General features: G+C 48.4%; 1 protein-coding gene across 2 annotated transcripts in view; it reads right to left on the reverse strand.

The window, feature by feature from the left end:
• Cradd (CASP2 and RIPK1 domain containing adaptor with death domain) overlaps nt 1-21091 on the reverse strand; it is a 152225-nt gene that overhangs the window by 22666 nt on the left and 108468 nt on the right. Inside the window, exon 3 of one of the 2 annotated variants that reach the window (XM_032911618.1) lies at nt 19649-19881. The exons of the other annotated variant lie outside the window; for it this stretch is intronic. Within the exon in view, the coding sequence (XP_032767509.1) occupies nt 19673-19881 (209 nt within the window). The 3' untranslated portion in view covers nt 19649-19672. Of the gene's footprint in view, nt 1-19648; nt 19882-21091 lie in introns of those variants that run through there. 2 annotated transcript variants of the gene reach the window in all.

Raw genomic sequence — 21091 nt, forward strand, 5'->3', positions numbered from 1 at the left:
GCCTTCCCGTGCTCATGTAATAAATGCATTGCTTTGCTTGACGGGCATTGTTTTGTGGTGTGCTCACTTGTCCGTCCGACTTTCAGTTCTGCTGTGTGGTAGGATATCCCTGAACCGAGAGAGGGAGGGTTTGCTTCCACTGTCCGCAGGAGACAACCCATCACTGTGGCGGAGTCACACTGGTCAGAGCCTGAAGCAACTCATCTGCCAAGTGCAGGGAGAGGGAGAGGGGAGGAAGAGGGGAGGGGAAGGGGGAGGGGGAGGGGGGAGGGGAGGGAGAGGAGGAGAGGGGAGAGGGGAAGGGAGGAGGGGAGGGGGAAGGGAAGGGAAAGGAGGAAGGGGGAGAGGGGAAGGGAGAAGGGGGGGAGGAAGGGAAGGGGGAGAGAGGAGGAGTGGAGAGGGGGGGGGGGGGAGGGAGGGGGGGGGGGAGAGGGAGGAGGGAGAGGAGCCATGCGTGTTTGGTACGCCCAAGTTTTCTCTGCCCTTACACGGTCTAGAGGCTAAGCCAGGTGAGTGTGCTTCTAACCATCGAGCTGGGCCTTCCTACGTTGATAAACACAATCAAGATACTCCATCACAGACATTTCCTAGGGACCGGCCTGGTCAAGACAATTCCTCATTGCAAATCTCTCCCCAGGTGATGTTAGGGTCCCAATGGCAGTTAAGCTAATTCAGACACCACCTTACTCACTCTGCTAAGCAGGACACTAAAGCACAGGGGGGGCAGAAACTCGCCAGGGTCAGACCGCCCGATGCGTACTGGCCCGCAGTTGAACCCAGACAACCCGGCCCCTTAGACATGCTTTGAAACATCATGCACTGCCTCCTGCTGCCTCTCTGAGCATCTCAGGTGATGTCTGTGGCTCCGTTTAGTCTCCCGCTTTCATACTGAATATCCTCATTCCTCGTTTGAACTGGTATCTGGACTTCTTGTTAGGCTTTTCCTCACATGAACTGGTTTTTAGATGATTCCCCTCCCCTATTCCCTCTACACCCCCACCCCGCCCCGATCCACCAAGGTTTGCCGGTTCTCGGTCTGTATATGAATGAGCCTTCTCTTCTGGAGGAAGAACAGGAAGCAGGCCCTGTGTTTACTCCGTCTGAATCCTTTACAGTGATGCCAAGAGTGGGACAAAGAACAGGCCCTGTTATGCAGACCGGGCAGGCCAAGAGGGGATGATAGGGCCTGGCCACGTGGACACCATGAGTCAGACGGAATACACTTTTATCTGTCACAACCCCAATTGAGGGAAAGGGCCTTATTTTGTAAAATACTGGCCTTGTGGCCAGAAATGTCAACATAATGAATTGGCTAATTGTTCCTTCTTGTTGCCGATCCTTGCCGGTGCCATCTCTCGATCACAGCATCAGAACTGGAAGGCACCTTACATGGTGGGCCCTGTGACCCTGTGGGGCAGTGAGGCTGCTCAGAAGTCAGGCCACCTCTCTCTCACGTTGGTTTCTGGGTCCCACTGCATTTTGGGGCACTGTATAGTATCGCTCCCCTCGGTATCTGCTCTTCTGTTCTGTTCCCGAGGGGCCGGGAGGCTGCTCCCTGCTAGATGCTGGGAACAGTGCTATCAGCGGGTGGCTTCTGGTCCTCATCCCATCCCAGCCTCTGCACAAACTCCCTCCTAGCAGATCTTCCTCCACATTCCTCGCCGCTAATATTCCTCCTCACTTCCCACCCACAAACACGTCCTTTCTTGTAGGATCAGGATTGCCTGACGGGCCGAAGGGAGGCTAACGTTTTGTTCTGGGTCCCCTTTGTCATGTCCTCCTCGTGTCGAATTTCCAACAATAACCAGTTGGCCCTAGCATTTCATGTTATAAAAATGGCCTGACTAGAAATCCGTCACTGAGAACAAGTGGCAGTGCTGGACCAGACAGAGTGTGGTTGGTAAAGTGCCTGCTTCGAAAGGGCAAGAGTGTGGGTTTGATCCTCAAACCCCATTTTAAAAAATGCCGTCATTATGTAGACAACCTCAGCTTCCACCTAAATAAAGCAGTATACATCCCCCCCCCAAAAAAAATGCCGTGTGATGGGGCAGGCTTGTAGTCCCGCCACTAGGGAGATAACTCTGGGGCTCCATGGCCAGCCAGCCATGGTGCCTAGTTGGTGAGCTCCAGGCTACGGAGAGACAAAAGAACAAAGTCAAAAGTAAATGTATTCGAAGAATGGCACCCAAAGTTTCCTTTAGCTTCTGCATCACCTTTTGGGAAGGGAGGAAGGGAGGAAGGGAGACTGACTAGAGATGACTAGAGGTGTTGAGTAAGGCTACATAGCTCTCTTCTGAGTTATCAACATGCGCAAGGGTGTGTGTGTGTGTGTGTGTGTGTGTGTGTGTGTGTGTGCACGCGCGCACGCAGGGGCATCAGAAACAAAATATTGAAAAGAGTTATCTTTTGGGACAAAGCTCTGGAGTTGATACTTGAGGCCCAGAGACCCCGGGGCACCACGAGTTCGTGGCTGGCAGGCGAGGGCAGCTGAGCCTCCTGGCGCCAGCTCTTTGCTAGGTACCTAAGGGTCTGATTCCTGTGGGAGAGTCTACGGTCACTTGGATGCTGAAGTTGAGCCTGTTCCAATGGAGATATCAGAGTTTACCCTGCCACCTCCACAGGATTCTGGGAGCCTGATGAGGAAGGACACAGAGGAGTGCTTAGATTCTCCCAAACCAGTTACATTATGGTCATGATGGGTCCATTTGACCCCTCTGTAGGTCTGGGACAACAGTCTAGTCTTCACTCTCCCCCAATACTGTTCACTTCGGAATGGGAGGTCAGGTCAGCTACTCGGAGGCCTGGCCTGGCCCCTTGGTGGAGTCTGCATCCTCAGCGGAAACAATTTGCTCAGGCCAAGGAACTGGATCCTGTTTAAATGAGTAGTTATGGGAAAACAACATGTCTACAGCCGGGACTGAAGCCTGGCTTGTACTTCATGGCTGGCACCGCCCCAACATGGACTCAGCAGGCCGTGGAGAAACTTCCTCAGGACACCAGGCTATGACAACCAATTCTGCTGCCCTCGCTTGCCCTTCGCTGCCTCGCCCCTCAATCTGGGTTTTGTTGGACAGCGATATCCTCGGGCTCCAGTCAGCTCCTCTCCTGGGATAATAGCATCTGGAGAAAGGTAAGGTTCTGGCTGGCCTGAACCAGTCTGTTCCCGGATTCTAACACCTTCTCTACTTTGCCAGGGCCACTCTAAGCTCATCTTGTCCCCTACACTGCTCAGCGACACACCCTCCTCAGGCCAATGAGTCCTTAACATCTGAGGAGCCCAGACCAAGGCCATCTCGTGAGGTGAGCCTCTCTGCTGGCACCTGGACCACTGAGGGTTTCTTGGCTTTGGGATCTTTGTCTATCACACGGTGGATGAACCAGAAAACTCAACTCAGAATAGTGACAGAAGTCAGACAGAAAAAGAAAGAAAGGAAGGAAGGAAGGAAGGAAGGAAGGAAGGAAGGAAAGAAAGAAGAAAGAAAGAAAGAAAGAAAGAAAGAAAGAAAGAAAGAAAGAAAGAATAAGGAAAGAAAGTGAAGCAGGCATTAGAGTTTCCAGAGGCATGTACGATGCGGATGAGTGAGAACATCCAGGCGCGAATGTGTAAAGGAGGTTCTTAGCCAGGTAAAGGCACCTGCCACCCAGTCAGGTGATCTGAGTTCAATACCTAGGTCCCCTATGTTGCTAGGACCAAGCCAACTCCTACAGGGTGTCTGTCCCCTGACCTATGTACACGCACACATCCACACACAGACAGTGTGTATATCATAGAAGAAAGAGGAAGTTTCTGTCCCAATCTTTCTGATTGCTTATAACCCCATGTTTCTGAAATGGGCTAGGGGGAGCTGCCAATCGAGAAGGTAGAGAAGGTAACACTTATATTACTTTATGTGTATATTTAGTGCGCTGTAAAATCAAGGTCTGTTTATAGTAGACTCTTGACAACTTCCACATTGCTGCACTGGATGCGAGGTTTTGTTGGATGGGGCCACTTTGGAAGGTTTCTTAGCATCTCAGGAGGAAGGAGGCTCTGGCCTGGAAGGGGTTCCAGTCATAAAATAGGGTGGTTTTTTGTTTTTGTTTCTTTTGTTGTTGTTGTTTGTTTGTTTTACGTACTATATAATCCTTCCCATCCATTAGGTGCTGGCGATGTTTTCTGTGTACCATTTTAAGGCTTTAGAACTCTCACGTAATTTAGCATTTCATTCAAATTCAGAGTACCTGCCTTTGCTTCTCACCATAGTTTAAGCCGTGCCAAAATAAAAATAAAAACAAAACAAAACCAGGCAACATTCACAAAGGCCCTCTGAAACAAAAGAGGAGAAAGTTCAAACGGGACAAACACGGTACTGCACTTCCTTGGAACCTTTCTTGATTAAAGTGAGCGTTTTACATAACAATACTGGATCTGGGAAAAATCAACTCAAGATGCAGTCTAATGCAAGTGCACGCAGACTAACCGAGTCCAGACCCGGACTTCACACCAGCTACAAATCACGGTGCCTACAAATCCAAAATTCCTGCACAAGCCAGTTTGCTACCCTTGGTTTTGGCCACGGATTGTCCTTAATTTGGTCTAAGATAGGGAGCCGGCGAGAGAACACCATACCCTTCAGAGCCCACCTATGGCTGTAGAGGGTGACTAGCTCTCACTTGGCAGTGGTACCATGTTTTTAGTAACACAAATAGAAACTACGCTCATAGCTCCCTGCCGCCCACTGTGTGCTAGGGAGTTAGGTCTGCCCTATCCGTGCTTAGTCCATTTAATCTTTCAGACTTATTTAATAATATCCACAGGTTATATAAAGGCTCATTCTCTGTGCTGTGCACTGTAGGTCTGGACACAGACTGTGCTGTGTATCTATTACAGTGTTACACAGAACGGCTTCCCTGCTCTAAGTAGCCAGGGTTTCACCCAGGCACCCTCTGTCCCCCTTCCTGAACACTGGGCAAACATTAGCCTTTTTACTATTCCGATTGTTTCGCTTTTTCCAGAACGCCACTGCCACAGTTCTGAGCGTGAGGCATCCCTCCAGGAGGTAGGTTCATGCATTGAGAGCCTCACTTTTCACACAGCAGAGACCAGAAATAGGGAGTTCGGGGGAAGTGACTGTGCTCTCGGAACTCTGACTTCATGGCTCAGTGCACTGACAGGGAGGAAATAAGGGGTGTGTGTATGAGGGATGCGTCTTATGCCTCCTCCTGTTTGCCATGAAGTGAGCAACCTCTGCCCCGTGCTCACGCCGCACAATGCTTCAGCCTCGCCTCAGACTCAAGCAATGGGGACAACCAGCCATGGGTCGAATCTTCTGAAGTTGGGATCCAAGGAACCCACTCCCCCGACCTTTCACCCTGGTGTCTGGTATTGTCAAAGCAATGAAATAAATGTCAGCGCAAGAGTCGTGCAGTTGGGGGTCACGGAGGGTAGCCCTTTCTGGATGGCTTTTTGTACTAATCGATGTGCGGTCAATACCCTCCGGGTCTTCCCATCGCTTGCCAGTTCGTTTCTTTTGTTGCCGAATTAACAGTCTACCGTTATGGACGTATAATGGTTTGTTCCATCAGTTACTGAAGGGTCCTGGCGGCTTCCACATCTGGGCAATTGTGAATAAAGCCACTGTAAACATCAGTGTTTGTGTGGACGTTTGCTTTCAGCATTTGAGTGAACAGCAGGGAGCACTTCCGGGTCATCCATGGTAAACTGTGTCTAGCTCAGTAGGAAACTGCTGAACTCTCCAAGTGGTAAGCCTCTCCTCTGGCTGAATCTTTTGGCAGTCCTCGGTGTGTGTTATTTTATGCATGTCCCTCAGGTGAAAAAGAAATCCGAGGGTCTAAGGTGTCAGGTAAGCTGCAGCTACACCACCCTGCCCCTCCAAGCCACCTTAGCGTTCAGGCAGCCCGATTCTCCAGTGTCGAGTGTGCATAAAGCCAACCTTTGCTGCGTGGGTTAACGTTCCTGTCCGTAGTCAACGAGAGTAGCAAGGAAATGTCTTGTGTTGTATCCCGTTACTTTTCTTCCTTCCCAAGTCACCCTTCTCCTCTCCCGTGGCTATGAGCCCAGAGTGAGGTTTGCAAGGCGCTGTGGGTCGGGAAGGTCACAGGGATCAGAGGCAGCCACACCTCAGTATAACTGCGGCTGTGGGCAAAGGCAGCATGCTGTCAACTAAACTTCGCCTAATCACTCCGTAAGTCGCATTTACTGATGCACATATGGGCCCTCCTTAGTGGAGCTATGTCCTGATACATACATCCTAAACTAGAGCCCCGTCAGTAAGAAGGCACTGAAGACCCCTAACATACTGAACGTGCAAGTTCAGCAACACGCTACATGCAGAGGGTCAGTTGTTTCCTGGAGTGACTGTGGCTAGCCGTGAGCTGCAGCTTGCAAGAGAACAGTATCACTGGTCCAGAGCGGAGTTCAAAATGTAAACAGTTTCTACTGAATGGGCATTGCGTTCTGCGCCATCACAAAGTCCAGAAATCTTAAGTTGAACCAGGACTGTCTCCTGTCTAAGTAAAAGTCTCTGGATCAGACTTAGGGATGCAGGGTTTCCTTAAAACATTGTCAGCAGCAGCAGCAGCAGCAGCAGATGGGAGAGTAAAGAAGAGGCCACTGCCTCTCTTTCTTTATTCTAGCATCAGCAACAGAGGAGCCCTTGTTCGCTAGGCTGGGAGTGCAGCTCAGTGCCTAGAAGGCAGAACTGGACTCTATTCTTGGCCTTTAATTATTTATTTATTCACTTTAAATCCCAATATCAGCTCTTCCTCTCTTCCAGGGATCTCCCGATTCCTCCCTCCCCTTCTCCTGAGGAGAGGGATACCCCCCTCTAGGCATTAGCCTCCCCCCAGTCCTCCCTCTCCCAGCATATCAGCTCTATTGGCCTTTTTTTCTATTCTTAGCACTGAGGGAAAATGAAAGAAAGAAAAGAAAATGAGGAATCGAAAATTCAAACCTATATGGCATGTAGTCACTTAGAAAAATTCTATTTGCAGACAATAGAGTTCAACATTGTACCTCTGAGGTGTGGTCTCAGACTGTCCTTATTCTGAACCCAACACATTCATTGAACCACCACAACACGGTGCAGGAGTTGGGCAGGAAACAATGCCAGCCATCGGACTCGGGGAGGATGGTCAATCTAGGCCCGCTACTGTATAAGAAGGCTGGCCTTGACACTTCGTATGGCTCCGGGTGTGATGTGGACTCTGCCGTTTTAAGGCAGAGTAAATCTGCCCTGTCAAGATACATGGGTCAGCTACAATGTGTTCATCGAAGGTCCCAGAGCAATTGTGCACCCCTAGAGCACATTGGTCATTCCCGCCCTCTCTTCCCGAGAAGTGTGTCTGCTAAGTTAGTCATGCTGGCTTTCAAAGAAGCACAGAGCGTCCTATTTCAAGAGGCGGTTTAAGAAGCTTACTGGAAGAAGCAATGCTTGGTGTCAAGGCAAGTTGGGTGAGGTTAATTTAGGAAGCGCACTTTGCATAGCAATTAGACAACCTAGAAGCAAAGCCCTTTGCTGACAGCCATTGCTTGAGGAGCTTGGACCGCCCTTCAGCTATTGGCTGAGTTAGTTATACAATAATATGCATATCTTTGGCTGCCACAAGAAGATGTGGTCTTTGCCCCCGTTACTGTCACATAAGCACACCAAGGATTTTTTTAAAATCATTGCTGTCATTTGTTTAATTTGATAGAATCTCATTATGCAGCCCTAGCCAACCAAGAAATCACGATGTAGCCCAGACTGGCCTCGAACTTGTGGCAATACTCTTCCATCAGCTTCCAGAGTGCTGGGTGCACACCACTATACTGGGCTTTTTTTTAAGTGCTAAGACTGAACCCAAGGCCTTTTGCATGCTAGGCAAGTGCTCCCTCGCTGACTTGTTACTCAGCAGAGAATGGATGGGCGTGTTTGGACTGGCATTATATCATCCCTCCTCTGTTTAGCAAAGGTGAAAATGAACGAAACACGGCCCTTCATTGGCAGCTAGGCACATGGGCATTCGACCTCAATGCAGCCCGGTTTCTTATTCACAAATCCTGCCCGTTCCTCTCAACTTGTCTCCATCCTGATGGAAATGTAGTAGCCACTTCTTTATTTGTATTCTTGATAGATAATGCAGACTACAAAAGTTCCCAGGTCCTGTTCCGATTCCATCAGTAAACTGAGTTGTCTAGGGAAAGTGTCCGACTTACAAGGAAGAGGAATAAAGGACCTGCAGTGCGCTCTATCACGTGCATCTGAACCTGAGTCAGCAAAGGCGGCAGCAGTGTGGTCCTCAGGCCCTGCTGGCCTCTCCTTCCCTGACTCGGGACCTGCTGATGACTAGGACCCAGCTGGGAGGCAGCTCCTTATCCTTAGACAGTTCTGACTACCCCTATCCCCTACCCCCACCCCTTAGACAGTTCTGACCACCCCTATCCCCTACCCCCACTCCTTAGACAGTTCTGACTACCCCCATCCCCTACCCCCACCCCTTAGACAGTTCTGACCACCCCTATCCCCTACCCCCACCCCTTAGACAGTTCTGACTACCCCTACCCCCCCCCTTAGACAGTTCTGACTACCCCTATCCCCCCTACCCCTTAGACAGTTCTGACTACCCCTATCCCCTACCCCCACCCCTTAGACAGTTCTGACTCCTCCCTTCCCCCCACCCCTTAGACAGTTCTGACTACCCCTACCCCCCACCCCTTAGACAGTTCTGACTACCCCTACCCCCCACCCCTTAGACAGTTCTGACTACCCCACCCCCACCCCTTAGACAGTTCTGACTCACCCCCTTCCCCTACCCCTCACCCCTTAGACAGTTCTGACTACCCCCTTCCCCCTACCCCCACCCCTTAGACAGTTCTGACTACCCCTATCCCCTACCCCCACCCCTTAGACAGTTCTGACTACCCCTATCCCCTACCCCCACCCCTTAGACAGTTCTGACTACCCCTTCCCCTACTCTCACCCCTTAGACAGTTCTGACTACCCTACCCCCCACCCCCTTAGACAGTTCTGACTACCCCTTCCCCTACCCCACCCCTTAGACAGTTCTGACTACCCCTATCCCTACCCCCACCCCTTAGACAGTTCTGACTACCCCTTCCCCCTACCCCCACCCCTTAGACAGTTCTGACTACCCCTTCCCCCCCCCCACCCCTTAGACAGTTCTGACTAACCCTATCCCTACCCCCACCCCTTAGACAGTTCTGACCCCCTTCCCCCTACCCCCCCCCCCTTAGACAGTTCTGACTACCCCTTCCCCCACCCCCACCCCCTTAGACAGTTCTGACTACCCCCTTCCCCCTACCCCCTCCCCTTAGACAGTTCTGACTACCCCTATCCCTACCCCACCCCCTTAGACAGTTCTGACTACCCCTATCCCCTACCCCCACCCCTTAGACAGTTCTGACTACCCCCTTTCCCCACCTCACCCTACCCCCAGAGTCTCTGGATGTGTTCACCATGTGGCTCTCAGGAGTGTGGGCACCACTGGATTCTGGGTCTTAATTTACAATGATGCTATGGCTTCTTTGAAGGAAGGATGGAGGCCTTACCTATTACGCTTAGCCCACAAACCCAAGAGCTTCACTATATAAATTTTATCTTTATCAGTGACTTATACTTTTAGAGGATAAAGAGCATCTCATTCATGCCGATCATAGTCACAGTAAAGCTTGAAGTTGAAAATACTGATCCCAACACAGATACTTCAGAGAAACATTAAAGTTTCTAACATTCAAAACACTGGGGAAACAGCAGTCCTACAGGTTTCGAACACTGGCTTCTTGTACTACACCAAATTTAAATGAGAAAAGCAAGAGTGATCACAGTAACATGAATGTCTGCTTGCCCAAAGGCATTTCCTAAGCTGTCTGCTTGGTATATCGTGCCTTATGCTCATGGTTTTCTGGATCTCCAGGAATTGGTTTGTTTGTTTTTTTTTCTGTTTTAAATTTTTTTCATTTTATGCAAATGAGTGTTTTTTACCTGTATACATACATACACACATACATACATGTATACATATACATATGACATTTCACAGACATATATATGCACTGGGTACCTGTGGCGTTCAGAGCGGGCATGGGATTCCCTGGAACTGGAGCTGTGGTGGCTGAGAGTCACCAAGGAGTGCTGAGAACGGAACACCAGTCCTCGGCAATAAACACGAGTGCTAAGCCCTGAGCCCTCTCTCCAGGACCCAAGAATTCTTTGTCCTTCTTCCTCTGTACTTAAACATAATCTCGAAACTGTGTGGTGACTAACACTTAAGTTGAGGGAACTCTATTCCATTTGGGAACATTGTGTAGCTCTCTGCTGTCCCCTTGGCAGAGAGGCAGAGAGTAGCAGCCTAAGATAAGATTTCAGAGACCACAGAAGCTCAGACATTTCTGAAACCAACATCAAACCTGGGCGGGCTCTGCTAAGTTACCTTCCATCAAAAGGACAGTGACATATATATATATATATATGTATATATACATATATATATGTATATATGTATATATATGTGTGTGTGTGTATGTGTGTGTACATGTATATGTGTGTATGTATATATATATATATGATGTATATATAAAGCACACTTTACTCCTCTGAACATAATACATAACTTTACTATCTCATAATTCCTGTGTCATCATCACCAGACACACACACTGAAGGACCTCCTTCAGTACCTGGAACAGTGCCTAGGGTGTAGCAGATGTACAGCATCATCACGTTGGTTCCCTGTTTCATGATCCAGCATCTTAAAGAACTGGGGTGTGGGGCACTGAAGCCACGAGTGCTGTGACCCAGCTGCAGTGGATGAAGTACCTACTCCTCTCCTGTTGCAGACAAGCACTTCAGCTTATTCTCAAAGGACGCGACCTGTGCCATCCAAGTACAGTGTCCCTGTTCCTTCCCTAGCTGGGGTCCAGTGAGGGTGTGACCTTACCCGGTGCCTTCTCTCCTTGTGGTTAGAGGTGTAACCTCTTGGTCCCAGTATGCACACCTTTCACTGGTATTCTCCTGTGCCACGAACGGCGGCTGAGGGTTGGGGAAGCAGCTCTTACCCCATTGGAACTTGAACCGTAGAGCTGTGACATCACCATTTTTAAAGATTTTTTTGTTGTTGTTATTTTTATTTGTGTGTATGTGTGCTGATGCCTGCAGAGGCCAGAAGAGGGCGTCAGATCCTTTGCCCCTCAACTCACCAGCAGTTCTGGGCCCCCTGGAAGTGGGTGCTGACAGCTGAACAATGTCTGGAAAGCAGCAAGTGCTCCTAACGGCTGGGCCAAACAGACTCCTTCTGGGATTGGTATCCTCATTAGAGTAGCGCAAAGCTGATTAATACATCAGGTCCGTGACCAATCACAGTTGTCTTTCCAAAGAGACGGATCAGGAGGGCCGAACACAGATGGCTGCCACATCCTCAGCCAGGTATGTACTTCTTTCTAAAACGGGCCGAGGGTTTTAGGCATGGACACTCTCTCATCCCACAGAAGAAAAGTCCTTCCTCACATATCTCAAACCCTACTATGGTGTGATGCCCTACATGACTAAAAATGTTGGTTTGGGGGAAGCCACAGGTCCTTCTGTCTGTCTTAATCCTGCCAGTAAAGATGATGAAGAGAGGAGCAGGTCAGAACCGGAAAGCTCTGGGTCATGACAAAATGTGATTAGTTCTAAAGTAGCTGCAGTGTTTTCTGGAGCCTCCAGATTTCTTTTCTTTTGGTGGGGGCAGGGATGAGCTGTATAAATATTTCGTGTAAAAGTTTTTATTGCTTTGTTTTAGGTGTCACATGATACTGAGTAAGGTTATCAAGATCTATTTTATCAAATCATGTCATGGAAGGTTTATTCCACATGCCATTTTCAGCCTATTTCAGTTTGTGAAGTGTGTTGTGTTTTCTCTTACTGTTTAGATATCAGGTTTAAAAGGCCAGGAGGTGCCTATTTTAAAGCATTCTTTCAGAGGCATCTAGAGCCCCAGAGGGGCAGAGCAGAGAAAAGCGACTCGCTTACTGAAGAGCAGACACTTGGAGCACACAATGGCCACATGGAAGTCCTCTGTTTGTCTCACAGAGGCAAGCTACTCCTGTCTGCTGGGAACCGACACGTTCAGTCCCTGGAAATTTTTCTTTAAGCAGGAAAACCACATTGACCTAGTCAGCTCATGACCAGCAGTTGCTGTGGCCAACGTTAAAGGACATAGCAAAGTCACTTAGGAATTGTTCTCTCCTCAGCAGGCCTGTGGAGTCATACATCCCTCTGGGACCTGCTGTGCTTTGCCCTGACTGTCTCTGGAAGATCTGTGACGCAGCGGTGTCGTCACAATCCATGTTCCCCTTTCTGTCTGACGGATGTACCACCAAGGCACTCGCTACACTGTTTCATGGACGGGAATAGTGCGACATAGTTGCACTTTCCAGTTTCATGTAACAAATACATTTAGATTTCTAGGGCCCTGGCTAGTATACATTTCTGCAGAGAATCTGTGAATTTTTTTTAACATTGGCTAGTTTTTGCTTTGTTTCTATTTACATATTTATTTTGATATAAAATCCTATCTTCTTTTTTTGCCCACTAACTTAATGAACTGTGTGGGAGAAATGTTCAAGTAACAGGCTCTGAGAAGTAGCTAAAAGAATCAAATGAAAAATGATTGTGAAGGTAAACTCCAATAAATACGTGACTTTAAAAATAAACAAGAATATGTGTTCCCTTCAGAGTAATTTCTATAAAGATTTTCTTATTGTTACAGTAAGAATTTTATCATCTATATTTAAATATTTCTTGGTCCCCAACTCTTTTATCATCTATATTTAAATATTTCTTGGTCCCCAACTCGGCATAAGGCCAATCTCTGCTACAGGATTCCTGTGCACGAGAAGGGAAGAGACCTCAACAATTATAGAAAGACACAGGCATTTGACCTTTCCCACTGTATCACAACCACAGCGAGGAAATGCTATTAATTACTTTGAGAATAAGGAGTACACAGACAGAGACATCTGGCTCTCTGCTCATAGATGACTTATGAACTCATCAGAGGCCTAAGCCCCTCTGTGAATCTTTGAGAGAAGGAGCTCTTAGACTCCAACATTACTGCTATTTATTCGTTCTTACCACCTCCACACAGCACACAGAGAGCGTCCTCCCCACTTTCTGAGAAGGGTCGGGAAGGTGAATGAAAGGCACAGCACGTGGGCAAGCTGGGGGAGAGTTGCACCTAGGGGTCTTCCCTCCAGCATGAGTTCCTAACTGTTGGCTTTCTCCCATCCCCGCCTCCCCTAACCCCCACTCCCCAGGCCATGTGGTTTTATTTTCCAACTGTTTTGCTCGGTGTGAATTAGAAGGATGACACTCTAATTGGGAGGTGCAGCAGCTAGCCACATTTCAACAGTAGAGGAGGGGGATGATTTAGAAGGAAACAAAATCTTAATTGCATCGCTTGCCCAAGGGCCTGACCACAGCATTAGCGGCTAGTCTAGCACGAGGCGGACACCCAGGGTTGAACAGCATTGTCCTCTGGAGACATGGGGGATGCGTTAGTTCCTCTGGAGCTCACATCGGCTGCCATGTGAGCTCTTGCCAGAGCGCTGAGGAGGAACCAAGAAACTCCCTGAGATGTGCCTGGCAACGTGATTCTGACCTCCAGACATCTGGAATCAGCCAGTAAGGCTTGCCGTTGTCTCTACTGTGCTGTGGGTCAAAAACCCTGACGTGAGGCTCGCTGAGTTAAACTAAGCCATCAGCTGACTGCCTTCCGTTTAGGCTCTAGGGAGATTCCCTGGGCTTGGTTTTTTCTGGCCTCTGGAGACTGCCTGTGTCCCCGGTTCAGGGTCCCTCCCACGTCAGGGATTCTGAGTTGAAATTTCCTATCACATCTCTGTGACCTGCCTTCTGCATCTCTTTCTCACTTTTCTTTGTGATGCGTTCGAGTACATCTAGATGACCCAGGGCAAACATCCATATCAACAGCAAGACCCTCAGCTGTATCTGTGTGTTGTGTTAACACGACATGAGTTTAAAGGCTCTACTGACTAAGGGTCAAACATCTTTAAGGCAAGGCCCACTCTGCCCTCCCCGAATGACTTTCTGTTTTGTTCCGTTTGTTTTCCGTTTTTCAGCTGGAAGTAATTTGGGGCTTCTGCTTCTCAGAAGGCCAGGGGAGACAGATCTCCTGGGTTAAGACGTACTGTTTATTGGCAAGACGGGGTACTGGAGTGGGGGTGTTGGATGGTTGTAGCTACTTAGCTAGAAGAAGTGTGGAATGACTCTTAAAGAGAACTGTACTTGCCATGTACATCTGCTGCACGTGGAACGTATCTCTGTTCTTACTCGTGAACAGTTACTTCTACGCAGGTAGGCAGGTCGGAACACAGATACCCGGCTGATGGAGACTGCCAGCTCTCAGCCTAGCCAGAACACGGAATCAAGAACACAGAAGAGAGAATGCACATGGGAGGTTCCTGTGGGACAGACCTTGAGGAGTTTATTCCTCTGTTTCTGTGCCACGGAGGCAGCCTCCATTTCTCTGGACTGCAGTGAAGGCTGGGTACTGTAGTCTGCATGTGAGGAAGAGAAGGCGAAGTGATCTTGTTCAGACACACGTGGGCAAGGAGGACATGTGGCTGTATACTCCAGCCTCTCCTCGGAACTTAACGCTCCCTCCTATCAACTTCCAGAAGTGCTCAGTGGTAACGATTACCAGGGAAGGATCTGAGGAACGGCAGTTTATCTATAAAGTAAAACCAGTACTTGGGGCTAACAGACACAGCTTCAAACCACAGCTTGTCTCTCCCGTAAGAGGAAGAGGGTAGAGTCCCAGACTGTCGCTGTCGCTGGGCCTGCTATCTCTGTGTCTGCCCAGGAACCTTTCAAACAGGAAAAGGCTGCCTCTTGAAAGCTTCTAGAGTTCGCGCTCAGAGGCCCTCAGGACACGGAACAAAGGTGATGGCTAAACAGGCCTGAGGTAACCTCACCCTTCCCTGAAGCACCTGCTCCTGCAGAAGGAGGCGGGCTGTCCTGGCACAAAAGGGATCTGGGAAAGGGGGTGCAAAAGGGATGACGGAGTCTTGGCTTGGCGAATCTCAGCAAAACAAAAACTCTCTTTGAGAAAAGGCAAATACCTTTGCACCCCACTTCTCTTGCTTCTCGTCACAAAGCTTGCTTTCTCCAGATAGGGTCGGGGAATGCCCATGGCCAGGTGAGCCAATCCTAGCTGCTTACCATTGTCAGCTGACCACTCTGCGCCCTCCCTGAGGTGCTGACTACCTAAGTGAGGCCCCACTCAGGGGGCCACGACTTAACGGAGCCTCACATGTCAAGATAAGCAAACAGCTGGAAAGAGAATGCCTTCAGAGATGAAGGCCAGCTAGTGAGTGTGGAACTGCATCAGTGAGTGAGTGGAACTCCACTGCGGTTGACACTGAGCCATGCACAAGGCCGACAGGAGCTTTACCACGGAGGGCAGGCAAGGCGAGTGGGGTTGCCAAGCTCAGGCTCCAGGGACGCGTTCATTGAAAGTACACGGCACCGTACAGTAGGCTTTTCCCTGAAATATCCGACCAGAATCGAATCGAGCTGCTAGATCTAACTACTAGCTACGGGAAATACAATGGACAGAAGAGTAAACAACGAAGATAAACCTTTCAAATCCAGGCCAGCATAACTGAACACTAAAGACCGTGTGGGGCTACAGAGATGGCTCAGCAGTTAGAGCACTGACTACTCTTCCAGTGGATGTGGCTTCCCCGTTTCCATATTGTAGTTCATAACCATCTCCAGTTTCAGGGGATCCATGGGCACCCGACATACATGTGGTACACAAACTTACATGCAGGCAAAACACCTAAACACATAATAATAATCACAAATATTATAATTATCATAATAATAAAAATAAAGAATTTATGTGATGGGTAATTTTATATGTCTACTGGACTGTGTGTGAGGAATACGCAGCAGATGTGACATTGCTTCTGGATATGTCTGTGAGGGTGTTTTAGGAGAGAGTAACTCGTGACCCAGAAGACAGTGAAGATCACCCTTAGCAGTGTGGGTGAGACTCACACAGTGTGTAAGGGGCCTCGTGCAGAATGAAAGTGTGAGGGGAGGCCGTTTCCCTCCTCCTGATCTGGCCCACCCAACCCTTCTTGTCCTCAGGCAGGAGCTGGCATTGCTCTTGGACTCTAGGATTTGTGCCGTCTCTCTCTCCTTCTCCTCCACTGAATCACACAGTTAATTCCTGGTTCTCCAGGCAACACAGTGATGAACCTCCACAATCACTCGGACCAGTTCCTACAGTAAGTTGGAGGGGTGTGTGTGTGTGTGTGTGTGTGTGTGTGTGTGTGTGTGTGTATGTGTGTGTCCATCTATCTATCCATCTATCTATTACCTATCTACTCCCTCTATCATCTATTTCTCTATCATCTATCAGTCATCTATCATTGACCTATCTACCATCTATCTATATCTATCTACTATCTATCACCTATCTATATCTACCATCTATCTCTCTATATCATTTATATCTATTATTTATCATCTATATGAACTATCTAAGCTATCATCTCTCTATATCTATCCATCTATCTACATGTCTATCGACCTACCTACCTACCTACCTACCTACTTACCTACCTACCTATGCATCTATCTACATCTACGAAGCACTGGTTCTGCTTCTCTGTCAAACTCTAACCTTGTATCCCCCCAAATTAACTTTGCTTGGTTTCCTGTTTGAAAGGGAGGTCTCGAGCTTGTGGTCTTCTATCTCAGCCTCTTGAGACATGCTGCCACGCCTGGCTTAATAAACTTTCCCATGGCTGATGAAAAAAAAAATCTGGGCACATCTGTAATCCCAGCATTCAGGAGGTAGAGGTTGAAGGATCCTGATATTTAGGCCAGCCTGGGCTAGACAGTGCATTAAGGGGCAGCTTGTCTACAAGGTGAGACTGGTGATACCCAGTGTCAAAATAACAAAGCCTAGGGATGTGGCTCAGAGGCAGAGTGTGTAGCATGTGGGAGGTCCTGGACTTAGGGGAAAGTTACCACCGAATACCTGTTACCATGTTTCCTACTAAGAACCATTGCAAACTGGTATTTCCAGAGATGGTGAGCTAGGCGTGGCCTCAGCTACAAAGTAGATACGCTATTGGTTGCTCCAGTACAGATGCTCTGTTTGTCCCGTAGGCTGGCCTGAATGGAATGTGTACTGGAAGAGATGGCCCAGACCCTCTGGTGTTTCTGTCTCTGTGCTCTAAGGACTAGGTCAGCAGAGTGGAAAACATAGCTGACTCTCAGTGCTGAGACTAAGGATCGCCGACAGGATCCTCCTCTGAAGGAGCCTCATGCTGTTCTGACACCTGCCTGTCTGTATTCCTCGCCTAAATGTGTCCTTTTACCTTGGTTTTTAATATTCCCCTAGCTATGCACTTTGTGTAAATTCTGAAGACCATGCTGTGACAGTCGGCCTTGCCCAGCAAGTACCTTAACCCTCTGAGCCTTCTCACTAGCCTCAAGTTTTAAATCTTAAAACGACACATGCTATTTGTAAATCTGACACGTACTTATGGGGCACAGTATGAATTGATAAGAACTGTCAAGGATTACCAAGATATAGTCCAGATATTAGTTCAGAGACTCACTGCCCTAGAGATGTAGGAGAAGATGGCTCAATCTATTCACCTCTCGCCTTCTCAACATTTTGGTGGGGTTACACGTTCAGAGCCTCCTTCCGTTCCAGGCCTCCTGGTCATGTTGTCCCTGGGGTTGTTTTATGGACAGAGCCTGGGTCTTGGCAGAACTGAGAAGCTAGGCTTGGCCACCATGTTAGAGATTACAATTAGAGAAGGCATCGTTGCAAATAGAGGAAAGAGATTTACTAGGTGTGGGTAGGCTTGGTAGAAACACAAATAAAGAGATCCAGTGGCCATGCCCCTGCCTCCAGGCCATCTGTAGGTCCTCTTATGTAAATCAGGAGCAAGAAGCCTGCATAACTGAGCAGCACTGGTTAGGGTCTGGTCCCCGTCCACCACTAACTCCCGGCCTGCTTCACAAGGCAGTGGGTCAAGTTATCCAAAGTACATACAGTCACCTCCTCACTGTCACCAAGAACTCGGTCCTTTCCTCATCCAGCAGGAGACTCCTAGGGGTTTCTGATTCCTTGGGGTCATTTGTCCTAATAGTCTGATAGCTGAGGGCAGGGGTACAAGTGTTTCTTTTTTAGCATCTTTTGGCTCCTGCCGGGATGGTTACAACATGAATACCATCTGTACTTTGTACTGTATCAATCAAGTTGCTAACACACACATTTTTAAATTTACCCCACCCACAACTTTCTCCAATGTCAGCATGTACCAGCACAGGACACTTCAGAGACGGCTTGGAGACCTCGGCGGCATACAGCTGTGTCATGGCTCTTCCTGTTCAGGGATGCTTTGTCCCACCTCCTCCCTTCCCTTTTGTTAAAGCACAAGTCCCCCTCACTCTCTGAACAACCAATAAATGTTTCCCCTTGACTCACACAGAGCAGCTCTGCCAAGGTCTGGGCCTTTGCGGCCTCATCATCTTCCCTCATCAAGAAGTTTCTCCTAAAGTCACTTCCTTTATAAAGCAGAGGCTGAAGCCAGATGTTCCAACAGCAGCAGCTTCATCTCCCTGACTCCTGATGCTTATATGTGAGTGGAGGGCTCGCCCCAGTGGAGGCAGCCAGGGTAAATATTAGCACAGGGAGATATCGGGTGATCTCAGGCTTGAGTGTGAGCACCGGGAGACATGGCCAAGTCTAGAAGAGTGATTTGTGAGGGGAAAGGCTCTGATCGAGCAGAGGCTAAAGGAACCACAAAACTGGAGACCATGACCCTGAAAGAGACCCTCTTGTCCTGGGCCTTAGGAAATGAGGACCTCTGATAAAAACAAAACAAAACAAAGATAACCTCCCCCAGGTAAGTGATTCTGCTAATCTGAAAGTAAAAAGATGTGAAATGTGTAAGCACTAGTTTGATGCAGGTGACGATGCCTAAGAACACAATGCTGTCTATGCCCTGCGAAAGAATACTACTTACTTACAAAAACTGTTTGCTAGGACAGAAAAAGAGAACAAAAGAAAGAAAACCAAACCAAACCAAACAAACAAACAAAAAAATCCTCCCAGTGGCTTAGCTTTCTATAAGAGTTTTAAGGTATAATTCTTTAATTCTTTGGGGACAAAAGTCCTAAAAAGAAAAAATCCACCCAATCTATTAAGTAGACTAGAACAGCTGTAATCACACACACTGGATCCAGAACTGTAGCTGGTTTTTCCCACTTTATCCCTCATCTACACAGAAAATTCTTGAAGTAGGACCTGTCCTGGGAGGTGGCTAAGGGTCTCATCTGTTAGGAACGCCCATCCCCACTAAGATAGTACTAGGATTTGTTCACACCACTGAGGCATCTCGCACGCACTCCCATCTAGGTTGAAATCCTTGGCCCGACTGTAGCCATCCCACAGGAAGCTGCTCAATTATTAGACTCAAGTCCATGTTTGAGTGTGGCTTTTGATTTTATATGGAAGCTTGGGAAATCGGTTTTCTAAGAACTGATCATGCTGAACTAGAAATATATGGGCTGCTTAAAAAAAAGAAAAGAAACATAAATAGAAACAGAAGGGAAGGGAAAAAGAAGGAGCAGGCCGACCACTAAATATGGGCAGGGGAAGGTAAGAAGGAACAGTTCTGCCTTCGCTCAAGGACAAGTGGAGCTGGTGTGCTCTGTGCTGACAGATGAGCATTGTGGGTTGAAACGCAATTGGAGGAGCAGGCTGGCGGTTGTGGAGTGTTGCTACCTTTCGAGGAAGCTGAATGAGATGCCGCTGGTTGGTGTCCAGGATGAAATGTGACTGTAGAACCTGACGAAAATAAACAACGACAAAATGCCAACAACGTACAGTGCTTCTCCCATCGATGTAAAAAATGCCGCGTGAGCTTTACGCTGCACAGAGTCCAGTATATAAACAAGTGTGGGTTTCCAGAAGAAAGGGGTAGGCTGGGGTAAAAACGCATAAGTATCCCCATAGGTGCAGACCTCCAGACCTTTGGCCATAAACAGGATTCATTCATCTGTCCATGCATGTAATAAATATTCCTCTCCTGAGTGTGCTGTGCATTATTCTAGGCACCACGGACACAACACTGAGTAAGACCTGCCCTGCTGGGTTTATAGGGAAGGAGCAGGAACCTAACAACTCGTGTGCTTTGTTTACTGACTTCTGGGGGCTTGGCTTTGTTGGTGCCTTTCATATATAAATCGGAATAAAATAGGCTATAGGTTAGAGTATGCCTGGGGAGACAGGGAGACCATGCAGAGTGGCCAGGGAAAATCTTCCTGGGCAGGTGACCTGGCTGGGACTTAAGTGAGAAGGAGGCAGCTTTCTCATAAACGTGAGAGACAGAGAGACAAAGAAGGACACACGGCTGTTTATCTGAAGACCAGAAAAGAGGCCAGAGACGCTGCCGGGCTCTGTGGGACTGGGAGCCAAGGGGTGGTGAATCACCCCTTCTAAGCGGGCGAAGGCCTACTCTCCAGACCTCTCCCGGGTTGTGTTTGTTTTGTTTTGCTTTCGTTTTACATCTGTGAATGACTAGGTGACATTCTCGCTGAGAAATCACTTAGGATTACTAAAATTCGTAGAGTTGGAGGCTGATTCTTACTCAGAATTATGGTCGGGTGCCTGTCAGCCACAAGCCTCACAGCCTGCCTTGCCGCACAACAGCCACAGGTGGCAGGAATTGCTCAAAACTGGGGCAGGCCCCCTAATCACCCATGTGGGTGCCTAGTAGACTGTGATTGGAAATTCTCTCCTATTCCTGCCCCAGCCCAGGATAGACTCTCCTGTAGCCCTAGCTGGCCTGGAACTCCTGATCCTTCTGTCTCCTCCTCCCAAGGGAAGAATATATCACACCAAGCCTGACTCTAGCTTCTACTTACTTATGTCTACTTGTTCAGCGTGTGCACACATGTGTTGGAACTATTGTCTTCTTTACCATGTCTCTCTACCATATTCTTTGAGATAGGTTCCTCTTTGAAGCTTCCAGGTTCAGCTGGACTGGCTGGACTTC

Source organism: Rattus rattus, chromosome 1 (assembly GCF_011064425.1).
Source record: "Rattus rattus isolate New Zealand chromosome 1, Rrattus_CSIRO_v1, whole genome shotgun sequence".
NCBI lineage: Eukaryota > Metazoa > Chordata > Mammalia > Rodentia > Muridae > Rattus > Rattus rattus.